Consider the following 15,000-nt stretch of genomic DNA (forward strand, 5'->3'; position numbering starts at 1 on the left):
AAAGAGAAGAAAGAAGAAAGGGAAAAGAAAGAAAGAAAGGGAAAGATAAGAAGAAAGAAAGAAAGACAGAAAGAAAAGAGAAAAGAAGAAGAAAGAAAGAAAGAAGACAAGAAGAAAGATAAAGAAGTAAGAAAGAAGAAAGAAAGAATAAGAAAAGCACAAGAAAGAAAGAAAGAAAGAAAGAAAGAAAGAAAGAAAGAAAGAAAGAAAGAAAGAAAGAAAGAAAGAAAGAAAGAAAGAAAGTTGTGTACAATCATTGGTCAAGCCAGAAAAGCAGAAGTCATTGTGATTCTTGCTCCACAGTTTACAAACGCTGGAGGAAGATGGCTAATTTGCATGTTAATGAGAAGATTGAGTAAAGGGCCAAAGAACTTCCTCTTCAATATTCATGCTACTCTGTTGTGCGCCGTTCTTTGGACCTTCACTGAAGAAAGTGACTGTTATTGTGAGGGAATGTAAAACAGATCATGCAGCTTCTACTGAGAGGAATGTGGAATGGGAATGTGAGGCTTCTGGTCAATTAACCTGGGGGAGAATAACTATCATTAAGAGCAAAGGAAAAAAAAAAAGAGCATTTACAGTATCGTGATTACTTTAAAGTGACCAAATAAAGTGCATGTTACTACCTAAAAAAGACTTTGTTATTTTAATAGTATTGAAGTACTGTTGAAACTTTCCTGTAATACTGTAGTTCGAAATAACATTAAAGGAATAGTTCACCCAAAAATGGAAATGTACTCACTATTTACTCACCCTCAAGTGGTTCCAAATCTTTTGAGTTTCTCTGTTCTGTTGAACATGAAGGTATTTTGAAGGCTAAAAACCTGTAACCATTGACTTCCATAATAGGTTTTATATGCATTTACAGTTGTAGTCAGAATAATTAGCCCCCTTTGTTTTTCTTTTTTTTTCTTTTTTTTTATATTTCCCAAATGATGTTTAACAGAGCAACGTAATTTTCACAATGTCTGATAATATTTAAAAAAAAATTAGTTACCTACCTCTTGCTTGAGGGTGAGTAAACTGACAAAGTTTTCTTTTTCTGCGGACTATGCATTTATTAATGTATTAGTAAATGTCAAGACTAACATTACCAAATGCTGGACAACAATTAAACATGAATAAAATCGCATGATTTTCCAGCATTTTTACACGCAAAATGTAATCAAATGAATTGAAAAGTAGATTGAGGACTTTTATTTAAAAAGTGCTGGTATTTGAATGAAAGTGCAATAGCATTTGTTTTGTAAACACTTTAAACAATTAAGATGCTTTTCTTACAGCAGTTTCAAGCAAAAACCGCCCACTCTTCCTTGTGAAACCAATACGAAAGTAACTGAAACTGCAATTCATCGTAACTACACTAGTACTGACTCCAAAATAGAGCACATTTCTATTAACTCCAATGTTAAAATGGCCAACTTTGCAACAAAAAAAAAGTGTTAACAACCTGGTACAAAAAGACTTTGGTGTAAATAGCTAATATTACCTATTGTGACAACTGTGAGAGGGTGAATCTTTTTATAACTTATCCGTTTTATTTATATCAAGGATTCAATTTCTGCATAATTACTGTAAGTGCATAGCCACCTGAGTGATAGCTAGGTCTTGCTGCTCGCCGTAACGCCACCTCAGCTGATTTTTGCCACTAAACTCAGCATTATATATATATATATATATATATATATATATATATATATATATATATATATATATGCCTTTTATAATTATTTCTTACAATAATCAGATAATATGATATGCTCTGTGCACTTAATTGTGCTCACAAACCATTTGTCACCTCAATTTCCCTGGTGCGTGAAATTCTTATATACTTGTATATAAAATGTATTTGCTTTATTTAAGATAATTTATTTATCATTTATAATTTTGTTTAGTACATGAAACACAGTTGGTTTTCGTTGGTGCTAGTTGTTTGGGTTGCTAGAATTTATTAAACTTGCACAGAACTACACTCTCTATGTAAGCATTTACAGCCTGAACAGATCAACAGCATGCTTTTCTACCTCTCACAGCCTCGTTTTCATGTTTTCGTGTCGCATTAAGTACGCTGTCGACTCTAACCAAGGTCTACATACAGACTGCATGTGTCTCTTGGATGTGTGATCTCCTTCCTGGTGCTCTCTCTGAATGATGAGGCACGAAACTGGCAGGGCATAAAGAGCTCTTCTACCTGTTCTAATGCACCCGTGATGAAGGCCATAGCAGCTTCATGAATCAGTTGTCAGGGTGGAACATTACCTCCTGCAGCGTCCGGCGTAACCGCAGCAGAAGAGTCTTTACCGCTGTGCAGTCCTGCTGCATCAGCCTGAACGGCAGCGCTTCCAGCCCGGGTATAGCTTCATCATCACGGGACAGACAGAGAGACATTGGCCGCTGCTCCCTGGAACATTCAGAACCAAACAAACACTCTGTGAGCTAATTTTTTGGGGGTTTGACACTAGTAATTCAAAAGAAAAACAGATTTTTTGCATATACTGGCAAATGAGTGTGTGCACAAAGCAATTTATAAGCATTTAATGCAATATCAATATCAATCACATTCTCATCTGATGAGGAATCACACTGGAATTTAATGCAAATAACTTCATTTTTAGCTAAGACTTTTTTTAATGAAAAGTGTCTTCACTGGACTGAAGTTTTTAAAACATCTATAAAAATTGTAAGGTGACCATCTTATCCTTACAATCTACCTTCGCTGGTGAAGATTACATTATAACATACTGTAATTGATGTATGATATTTGTGTACATTTTGTAGAGCAGAGTTTAAAGGTCCCGTAAAGTTTTTTGAAATGTTTTTTTTTATTCAATGTTTGACGTAATCTCAATTGAATAAAGAAGAGAGGGTCTTTTAAAAAAGCAGCCAATGGCATTTTGTTTCATCACAGCTTTGTCAGGGAGAGTGGTTGAGCTCAAGTGCATCAAATGAAAATTAAATAAGAAGCGTCTTGAAGGGTGCAGGGCGTGTCAGATACTAGAGAGCATTTGATGAGAAACAGAAGCATAAGGTGACCTAAAAAAAAATTTCCATTTAGGTGGAAGTGATAAACTACAAGCTTTACATGCTTACATCTTCTGAACATGGATTTTGCAAGTGTTTTGTACCAAACTACCTTATAAGTATCTTTGTATACTAACTGATACTAACATCTAAAAAACGTTTAAATCAGCACTTCTTTGTGGAGAACGTTTTCACTGACAGCATCTAATTCGCACACAAGAGGGAAAACAGTTGTGGATTAAGTGTTCATTTGCAGAGATTATAAAACGGTGTGGGGTTTTTTTTCGTCTTCATGGAGAACTTGACTAAACATTATGTTTGACTTGTTACTTGTAAAATGAATAAAGGCTCAGCTTTTAAAATATGTCAGTTTTGTCACTTTTCAGGGAAATTTTCTTTTCCAGCATTTTAAATTAAGTACAAAAAGTTTTTATAGTATTTTATAGTATTCTAGAGCAGTGGTCCCCAACCACCAGGTTGCAGACCAGTACCGGTCCATGGATTAATTGGAACCGGGCTGTACAAAAAATCATTAGTTTTAGTTTTTTTTACTTCCATTCTATTTATTATCCGAGTCTGAACGATCTTTAATTTAGTTTTTTTTTTTATAATATATATATTTTTTTTTTTCGAAAAATTATTGTACTCTCTCGCTTATTTGAGCGCCCACAAGCTAGCAAAATAAGTAAGAAACAGACATCTTTGAAAAGTTTCTTTGCAAAGGTGAAAAGGCCCAGTGAAGGACCCATGAACTGCCAAGGAATGGATCTGCAAGGAATGGATTGTCAACAAATCAGGTGAATCCACCATGTCTGTGTAAGAAGATCAACTGCTGGACATCGCAAATGAATGTTGAACCACTGTTCTAGAGTACAGTATAGTATTCTAAGCAAAATATTTTCATGCCATGTTTGCTCCAAGCCCAACAATGAATTAAAGTCATTTACTCTCTTAAATTATTCATCTTAAATGTGTCATATTTCATCTTAACTTTTAATTGCATCCATGACCACTCATGAAGTGGTAATCTCATTGCATTTGGTTATCATTTTATGTAAAAGGAAATATATTTACTTTATCTTATTTTATTTAAATAGCTAAGCATTACAGACTTAGTCAAATCAATTATTATGAAAGCAGCATTACATTTTCCAGCACTTTATTAAATATCTAAGCACTTTTCAAATCTTGAAAACCCTAGACTGAAACTCAAGCATTTTCAAGGATATCCTGGATGAAAGACACAGTATGAAATATTTAAATGTCTTCTTTAATCGTTCACTTGGTGTATTAAGTGCATGTTAGTAACATCTAAATCTTCTAAATGGCAGTCTCGGTTAATCAAAAGTTGTGACTGTCATGCACATCTCGTCAGGGTAGCACAGTTCTGTGATCAGAAGCAAATGCCCACCGAAAGGCCAGAGGATGCTCACGCACTCAGAAACTCCAAAGACCAAACTACAAACAATACTTATTAAACAATAGTTTACAGCATTTAATGCAATAAACATTTTAATCACGTTCTCTTCTGTTGGTGACTCACTCAGAATTAAAAATTCATTTAACTGACTACACTCTACTGACTATATCCATAAAATGTCTGTGCAGATGAACAGATCAATCATTCGCATAGAGAATAGGATCAAATTAAACTTGATTATGAGTGCTTCTTGAAAAAGACAGAAAGGCAAAGGTTCAGAGAGGAGAAAAGACCCTCGAGAGACACTCCAGAGGACAGTCATACCCTCTTCATCAGGCTTTTCATTTGGTACAAGTGGATACTAATCTATATATAAACTCAGACTATTACACTGTTAGGAGGTTACAAAACATTATTTATTCCAACATACCAAGATCTTCAGACTGGATGCCTTGGAATACAAATATGGCATAAATATCAAAATGTCTACAGGTACTTTTTCTATTAAACTTTTAGGAATTTCTTTCTTCTGTTTAACAAAATTATGTTATGATAAATGTTTGGGAAAAGCAGCATATTATATACATATTATTTACAAATATACTGAAGAAATCAAATGGTACCCCCTATAATGTTTTAAAATAAAAATAAAAAAACTGACAATCAAATTACAAAAACTGTAATGCTTGTCATATTTAGAAATAAAACAAATGATTAAAAATTAAATCAGTATTCAGTATTGAAATTTTTCATATTTTTAGCTCCAAATATTAGCTTTTTTGCTCCTAATCAACCAATTTACTGTAAGTGCTACTCCCACGTTCTTCAACACTACCAAGACAACCAATCACAGAGCTTGTGCTACTCATCATCATGGTGTGGTTACATTTTTAGTGAGGTGTGCATCAGGATCAGCATCAGCCACGATGAAGGGTAGCGAAAGCAGGATAATCCACATGAAATTGACGCAGAAGTACAGTATAATCAGCCCTAAGGTGCTATATAGAAAAAGATAATAGCACAGATATAGGTGGTATATAGGAGCTATGTAGCACTTACTGTAAAGTGCTTCCCCTATGATTACAGCCACAGAACAACCTTTACTGCTTCAGTTTTTCCCCAAGCAATATGATCTTCAGGAACTGTCATATGTTCTTATCTCCATCACACATTATATTGTCTCTATGTGCATGGATAAAAACACTAGCATGCCTGATCTACTGCTGCAGTCTCCAGCTGAGGGTCTCTGAGCCGCCACTGCATCCAGGAGGAACTTTTGTCTTCTAACACTGATCATGTGCTGGATGATCATAGAGTTACCACCTCCAGGCAGAAATAAAAAAGTGATAGAGAAAAAAAGCCCAAAGTCCCACGAAAAAACATCCTAATTCTAAATTATAAGTAATTAAAATAATTTTATCAGATGCTGTTGCAGTTAGAAACAGTATAAACAGTGTAAAACTGTTGCTTTACCCTATATTTAGAGTTTTGAACATTAGGTATTCTTTTTGTCATGTTGTGTTTAAGCATTTGCAAAAAGATAAGAAAGATCAATCATTCTGATATGGGGTTAAGCTTATGTGAAATGAAAATTTAAGCATTTTAGAAATGTGCTAATTAACAAAATATTGTGTGAAAACATTAATTGTGTTAATTGTCACAAAGAATTAATGTTTTATTAAAAATTGTAAATCCTAACGAAAGTGAATGGCACAGGTAACCAAAACATAAGTGGGGAAAATACGCATGAATTCAAAATTAAATACAGAGTAACACGCCATTTTAAGTGGATACTAATCCACATATAAACATAATTAGAGGTTAAGAGGTTAGGTTTTCTAATCCACTAAGACCTTGACTGAATGACATGATATGTTCATGTAAGGGATCAATTTCAAGGGATTGATATCAGGAGGGAAAACGTCAGACCCAAAGATGATGAACACAAAATCAAAGACTTACCACCATGAGTAAAGCAATTCTTTCTTCAAGACAAAATCTCGCCTTCATTTTTGAAAGAACAAAAGCCCACCATATATCAATACCATATATCAAAGTTATCTTCAAAGGAAGCACAGGGTATTTGGACTGATAGTAATCTCTTATAGAGAGCTCCACAAAAAAAAAAAAACACCCAGGCGAGAGCTCTTGTTAATTACGCCACTTTGATTCTGCTCAACAGAAGGATCACATCGAACTTCCAGACTTGTTTTTTATACGTTCGGATCGAATTTAATTCAAGTGCTTGAGAAATAATTAAGTATTTATGCTTTCTAAAAGTACAGCGATAACAGAAGATCAAAAGGAAACCTCTAAGTTTTCGATTAGAATTAAGCATTGATTCCTGGGAACCCCTCCAATGATAGAGTCGCGGAGTCTGTAAACACAGTCGGTTTTCTAAACAAACGTCTGACACTTTTGTTGCCGTTTTTCATTACCGCTCTGTTTATTTCAGAGCCTTTGTTTTGAGTGTCCTTGGAGTTGCAAGGAAAAAAAACTAAAGGTGAAATTTCACTTTGCTACTCTATGGCAGGTTACAAGTTTTCCATCTCACCACCTGTCAATTAATATCACCTTCCGAAACATCCTCTCAGAAAAATGGGAATGTGTTTTCTTGTTCCTCATTCCATTGAATTGTTAAAAACATACTATCCATCCTGAAGGACACATTCAATTGTTTCTGCTTGGCGAATACGCGAATGATTTCATAAACGGCTTGTGTTGCTAAATGCCTCAGAAAGCAGAGACAAAATCCTGACTTATTCATGATCCTCATGCTGAGACGTGGCATAGGAGCAGAGGAGCTCATTCAACATACTCATTAAAATATTAGAGCCTTTATAACTCAGTGTCTGCACACACAAAAAGCCAGAAGCAAAAGCATGCTTTTTTTCTTTCTTTTTGGCTTTGAGATCTAACTAATGCACCTAACGCATTCCTCTAATATTTTCTTTTACAATGACACAGTCTACGAATGTATTTACCAAAAGATGACACGGAAAAATTTATTACTACACATCGATTACAATAGTAGAATTATGGAAACATTGTTTATACAGCTTAAAAGATAAAGAAATCAGAGTGAGCATGGTCAAATCAGAGTAGTCACAAATGACTCTACACTGTGTTTTAACAACTTGTCAGGTGTGTTTTGGGGTGTCTTGTTATTTTGTCGACAAGTCAACTCCTGTCCTCCTGTTGCTAGTGATACTTTATTAAGCTACCAAACATTTACAAATCTTTTGTTTGAATCATTGGTTCAAAGCACATATTAAATTGGCATGGTCACATGATTTCAGTAAAAAGGACTTTGTTTTATTTCTAAACATTGAAAAAAATTCAATGGTTCGTTACTTGGGGGTGATCTGTGTAATTCATTGAAAACCACATGAATAACACTGCTTCATTCAGATCGCCCCTTAGTGTTGAATCACTGAACAAGTTTCACAGATTTTACCTGATCTTGGATCAGTTTTATTGGTTTCTAAATGTTTTATTGAGACATTTGTAAAATGTAAAGGAATAATGTTTAATGATAATCAATAGTCTCTTTTTGGCCTGTTTAGCAGAGCCCACCATAGAACAAACCAACATAGGCCCATTCTGAAAACATGGTCATGCATACATTTCTGGAGATCGCAAATTATATATGTAGCCAGAAGTACATACAGCTGCATTTTGTCTTTAAAACGAACGCTACGCGGCGGTATTACCCGGTATCTTTTCGCGCTTACCAGCTGACTGCTTACCTCCGTCTGTACGGCTTTCCCCGTTACCAGTTTGTCCAGTTAGCTCTCCATGCAAGTCAGCAGACTTTAGACTCAGAGAGGATCTGACCACGATGATGGGGTTCGAGTCTCGCAAAGAACGATCCCAGAAAGCGGGTAAGACAAAAGCAGAAGCCAAACATAAAATAAACAAGTAAATAACAGGGTAAGAATGTGGTAAAATCTGAAAACGTGGTAAAAATCTATCAATCTGTGCTTTTGAAAACACTATTGCTTGGGTTTAGGGAAGGGGGAGGGTGAGTCAGTCAATTGGTCAGTCAGTCAGTCAGTCAGTCGACAGCAACCTCTGGTGGATTTACGAAAGAACAGCAGGCGCGAATGGCACTCGCGGGAGAAATTTGAGATCTGAAAAAGTGTACACAGCGGCCTCTGGTGGATTCGGAAAATAAAAAAATTTAGCTCCTGGAACATATTTTACGCTCTCCAGAAATGTATATAGGGGTATGTTTTCAGAATGAGCCTGAATTAAAACAAACAATATATAATCCTTGAAAATTTATAAAAGAATGCTTATTATGCAGACACTTAGGGCCCTATAATACACCCGGCGCAATATGGCGCAAGGCGCGACGCAATTGTTGTTTGCTAGTTTCAGCTTGGCGCAAGAGTCGTTTTGACATTTTCGCCACGCTGTTTAAATAGCAAATGCATTTTCGCTCATATGTGCGCCCACAGGCGTTCTGGTCTAAAAAGGGAGGCGTATTGAGGCGCATTGCTGGCGCGTTGATAATTTGAGAAACTATAATAGTCTGTTCTATATACCAGAACAAAGCCGGTCTAAAGTCCAGCGCAGAGCGCGTTAGTTGTGCGCCTCGCTTACACATTACTTAATACACACAAGATGTAGAGCAATACGCAAATGTCTTTACATATGAAAAAGAATTAAAATAGGATATAATAAGGATATATATAGGATATAAATATAAAGGATTAAAATATTACAAACCATAATATTTTCTACCCTACATAAATATAAAACCATACTTTCATGCCTTCTTCATCTCGGGGGGCTTTTTCAGTTTATTCATAACAATTTGCTTTTGTATAATGTTATCATTATCAGCAGTATTATTTTTTATATCCATATTTATATTTGTTTTATTAAAAACAAGCTTAGATTTGCCCACCTGTCAGGTTTTAGACCATATGGGCCACAGCATGTGTATTTGGATATAAGTTTTTTGAACACACTTCGTTATTATTGTTCATTTATTCGTTTGCTGGAAATTAAAACTGAATATAGAAAAAGTTTTGAAACAAATCTTTGCGCTTAACAAACGAAATTAATTATTTATAGGCTAATGGATGTCTGTGCGTACAAGGGTTCCCTATCCACGAGAGCGAAAGTGAAAGTAGATAATGAGGAGGCTTATCTCTCATTCTCGCGCTGCAGATGCTCTGTTTAACCGTTTTCTCTCTAGTGACGGGTTCAGTTTTTCCACTTACAAAGTCCGTCATGTAAATAGCAAATGTGCTATGGCGCGGCGCATCTGACTCTTAAAGGGAATGGGAGATGAGACTCTGATTGGTTTATTCTCAAAACACACCTATAACTCATTAAGAAAATAAGCTCAACCCTTTTAGAACAGCGCCACATCGCAAAGCGGATTTTTCTGTCCTTATATTAGCAAAAGTGGATTCTGACACGCCCTTAATGCGTTTGCGCCCTGCACTTTGCACTTTGCACATGGATCGTCAAATTAGAGCCCTTACTATTTACTGAGACTAGATGATGAGCCAAATGCATTTCTGGTCATACTTTCAATTTAAAGTTTGCAATATGTTTGAAAAGTAATCTCTAATCCATGTTTAGCCATGAGTTTGCTACCATGTGCTGTTTCGACTGCTTCGAAACAGGGAATCATTTAGCGAAGTAATTGGTTCAATTGTATTAAAGTTTAAAAAGCTTAATTTCTCCCATCACTAACTGTTCCTTCTTTCTTTAATTGATTTGTTAAGCCATGTGTCTTGTTCCTTGTTGGTTGTCTTGGTCATGCATCTCATTTCTGATTGGTTGTGTCTTGTCATGTGATCCCTAATATTTGGTACATTAGCCCTCATGTTGCTTTTGTTCCTGGTCTGGCTTTGCTTGTGTAACCCTAGTGATGGTGAAATGAAACTTTCTGAAGCAGTGAACCGTGAGACTCAATTGTATCGGGAAAAAAAAAAGAAAAAAAAAAAACTGAGCTCAATGAGGACCTCTGCTGGTTAAAGTGTGGAAAAGCACTGTGTTGCAAAAGTGTCAAACGTTTACAACCGATCATTTAATTCATGCAGTAATACAACAATAGTAATATAAACAAATTTCTCAATTACTATAGTTTTTTTACATGTAAGGTATGTTACGTTATACCACAGATGACTGTGGTAAAATTCAAGATATTTAAAAGTATTTACTTTAATAGTATTCCCACCGGTCCTCCACCCACCCACTCATTCCGAGCAGGGATCGAACCGGTGATTCCTGCATGGGAGGCGAATGCTCTAAGGAGGAGGCTATTTGAATGAGGCTTTTGGGCTGCACTTGCCAGCTGGCCTACATTACACGCTATATGAAAATATGCAGTGGCCTTCGTTAAAAATAGTTGTAAATAATGCACTAATACACTTTAGTATGGTTCAAAAGCTTTTTTACTATAAATCACTATTGTATTCTAGATTAATTACTTGTGCGTGGGACCGGTGCAGTGCTTTGAAACAGTAGAAATGTATGTGATCGGCGCCTAATCTCTCGCTAACCCACGAGGGTGTTTAAACCTTTAAATCAAAATTTGAAGCAGTCACGTGGGTATAGGCGAAAATGAAGCTTCGGACGTCAATGATCACTTGATTATGGCAAACACGAATCAAGCTCCGCTACACTCCTTTACTGCGAAATGTGTAATTTTTTGATACATGCTTCGAAGCCTCTGTGCACAACATCACTTCATTATGTAACCCTGCTATTTTGGTGAGTTTGTTTAGTTTTGGGGGTTTTGGAACATTGCACTTGGGTTTTAAAACTTGCCTCAATGGATCGAACCATTACACAACTCTGAATTTCCTTTAGTTCTGGCACCTAAGGCATTCAACATGGTTCTGAAACATTTTCCAAAAGAAAAAAAAAATGTAATTTTAAAGCAATTTCCTGACACATTAAAGCCACAGACCTGGCGTTAAATACCGCCTCTTATTAACAGAACTGTCAGTGTTATTGTTTTTTCTGAAAGGGGATGTTATTTACTTGACAGTCATTCTATGTATCAGGTAATTATCTAGATTTAATCATTGATCACAATTTTACATGTCAGGGCCGCTATGATTTGCTTTAACAAGCATTGTGTTTGACTACAATAACCTAGTAATTTAAAGTTGTGAAGTGGAGCCCACATCATGACAACACTTAGCTGCTGAACAGAAATGGAGCTGCATTCGTAAATGATTTGGAGCAGCTTTACATAGGCAGTGCATCACACTAAAAGATACACTCAGAGATTCAAAAAAAACATTTTATTTTATTGGAGTTTGGCAAAAGAAAGCATTTTTTTTTATTTGTTTTCAACAATCATATTCAGAAATATTTCTTTAACATTAAATTATTAGATGAAGAATTGTGTGGCAATGTGGTAGCAAAAACAGATTTGCCTTCACATGAGAAATTATACTTTAAAACAAATTCAAATTTAAATAATTTACTTGAAATTATAATAACATTTCACAATATTTCAGATTCAACTGCATTTGATCAAATAAACACAGCCTGGTGAGCATAAAACATTCTTAAGCATATTATTAAATAATTGTACTGAACCCATACTTTCCCAACTTAATATATATTACCAACTCCCTTAGAGAAGTCAGTCCTCTCAACATGATACTTGTCCTAGTCATACATGGCTCTACAACAATGGCACCAATTGTACTATCAATCAAAGTCTGATGATGAAACACTAGCTGAAGGACTAGTTAATCACTCCAAACCTCCACCGCAAGCACACACTGAGCAGGACATTTATCAGTGATAACTTTAGAGAATAATAATTAATCACACATTTTAGTTCAGCCTTTAACCACAATACCCAATCAGAGGCATTTTCACCACTGGTGATAAACATTGATATTTGTTGATTAACTAAATTCTGCACTTATAAATTTTCTCATTATAAAAATGCAAATAAAACGCTGTAAAATTTTTTAGGATTGGTTACCCTGTTGAACTGTTTTTTAATTGGATAGGTATGTATTTGGGTCAATACCAGATTACCTATTAGCTTCAGACTAAATGATACTGCTACCGATACTCCCTCAAATGAGTATTTACATTGTACAATGTCAAAACCATCATATGCAGTAGTGTAATAGTGAACAAAGATGGCAACATCATTAATATGATAAAACTTTTTCTAACAAAACATGCCATGCAACTCAAACAACATGCAGTATTTAGTATATCTATACTTTATGCTCCAACTTTTGTAAACTTTAAATTTTACTTTCGTAAACTGCTGTAAAGTAATAAAAACCCTTGAAACGGTCAGAATACAGAATAATATCAATAAGAAATGGTATTAACAAGTAGTATCAGCATTAGTATTGGTATCGATAAAACCTAAACAATTCCCATCTCTAATAAGGCTTAAGAATATGTTTTAGGCTAATTTTAACTTAAAGTTAACAATATTAATTTTGTTTAAATAATTTAAGTTAAAATAAGGTTAATTTGATTCAACTTAATTGGAAACAACCATTTTTTTAACTGTAAAAAACTGCTTTCATGCTGATAATCAGTGTTGGGCCCGTTCCTGTAAAAAGTAATTATTTATAGTTACTAGTAACTTCTCATAAAAAGGTAACTGAGTTAGTACCGAGTAGGTTATTGAGTTACATAATTATAAAAGTAACTAATTATGAGGAAAAGTAACTGTTCCTTTACTTTTTAAAAAAATCTAATTTTTCAAACGACAAATAAATATGAAACATATAAAACATTGTACACTAATCTACACTATTTTAATGTTGTTGTGGAACAATGTGAGAGACAACAATCAAATCCAACATATCATTATATTATCATTAGCATAGTTGCACAATAAAAAACAATAGATGGTTTAGAACACCGTGGCTTCATCTCCTGCTTTGGTAGCAGAGCTCCCGTTATCTCCTGTATTTTTGACCACTAATTTTGTGGCCTCACGATGTGAGGTGCTTCATTAGATTAGAAATACTTGTCACCAACACAGAGAGACTCTTTTGGGCATAAGTTGCACGATACATAAATTTTCTTGCCTTTCACCTCAACAAGGAAAAAGTAGTGCTTATATTTCACCGTGGCGACTTTGTGCAATGTTGCCATGCAATTTTTCAGAGAGCGATGTTGCTTGGCTACGTTTCTCATAAAAATAGACAACAATCATATTATATAATAATACACCCTGTGTCTTACCTGTTTGCCCATTTCCCAAAGTCGCCTACCAACATTTCTCAAAAAGTTGCCATGTGCATCATTATAATTAGTAAGACAACAAAGTAAACCGTCTGATGGTGGCTAAAGAAACATTAACTTAATTTAAATGCTGCAATATGTATGAAATCTAATTAACCCAATAGGCAGGAACATACAGCTGCCATTGACAATAATTCTGATGATGATTTTCTCCATCCATTTTGAGTCTGCAATCACATTCAATTTATAATTATGAACCCCTTAAAATAATGTCCACATATGCAGCTCAGAAAGTTTTGGCACAAAGCCTAAATATTATTTATGATACCACAAAATCCATTTATATTTTGAAGATGCAATACTGTTATTAATCAGATCCTGGGAAACACTTTGCCACAAGATGTACCTAAAAGCTGCTGACCTCAGGGCCTTTCCATTATGCTTCAGTTGCAGCTTTGTCTGAACGCTTATACTAAGAGTAACACCTACATAGCATAATCATCAAGTCACCTGCACCAGCCCGCTACATAAATACCCATTATCACCACATTTCTGGCCATGATCTGATTATGCCGCAGCAAACACAGAGTCTAAATTTGATCTTTTATGCATATGACCTCCGCTTAGCAGGCTGTCGTCCCCCCCTGCGTGAGCTCTCATTTAGAGGCAGCATGTTATTTAAAGTTGTTGAGAGGCAAAGCACTGGAGTTCTGTACTGGCATCTGTCAGATGTAAAAGACTCCCTCAGGTGAGCCCACGTTTTGTATTACATCTATTAGCACCGTTTTCTCATCAGGCCATTAGCATCCTCATTAGCATTAGGCAAGACTGGCCCTTTGTTCTTTTAATCACATATTAACTTTGCACTAGAGGAGCTGAGTTCCATCCATGTTGCGCACACACACATAAGTTGGAAATGAGTGATCTGAATTCGTCGCTTGCAGGATCGGTGGTTAGATCAGAGAAACTGTCACTGTTGTTGCTAGCAGAGGTGAGTAGTAACTAGTTACATTTACTTCGTTACATTTACTTGAGTAAAATTATTGGGTAATGTGTACTTTGATTACATTTAAATAGGAGTACTTTTACTCTTACTCAAGTACATTATTAGAGAAAAATCATTACTCTTCGCTACATTTCGTGGCGTTCCTACATTACGGTCAAATGATATTAAATATGATTCATATGTTTTGTTTGCAAATATCACGAGGCGCCGCATTTGAGAGGTTGTGTCGCGAGAGGTTGTTATAGAGATGCATCTCCTGCTTTCGGTTTAAGCGCGCATGCCTGTGTTGGAATGATGGCTGAAATAGAGGGAAAAAGTGCGAGTTATACTGCGGTCACGCTAT

The 15,000-nt window shown here is 35.4% G+C and overlaps 1 protein-coding gene across 2 annotated transcripts in view; it reads right to left on the minus strand.

The window, feature by feature from the left end:
* The window catches only part of ccser1 (coiled-coil serine-rich protein 1), a 143,096-nt gene that overhangs the window by 84,630 nt on the left and 43,466 nt on the right, over positions 1–15,000 (minus strand). For both annotated transcript variants that reach the window (XM_056463474.1, XM_056463475.1), the window contains exon 6: positions 2,260–2,401. In XM_056463474.1, the coding sequence (XP_056319449.1) occupies positions 2,260–2,401 (142 nt within the window). The remainder of the gene's footprint in view (positions 1–2,259; positions 2,402–15,000) is intronic.

The sequence above is a fragment of the Danio aesculapii genome, chromosome 8 (genome assembly GCF_903798145.1).
Source record: "Danio aesculapii chromosome 8, fDanAes4.1, whole genome shotgun sequence".
In the NCBI taxonomy this organism is placed as follows: domain Eukaryota; kingdom Metazoa; phylum Chordata; class Actinopteri; order Cypriniformes; family Danionidae; genus Danio; species Danio aesculapii.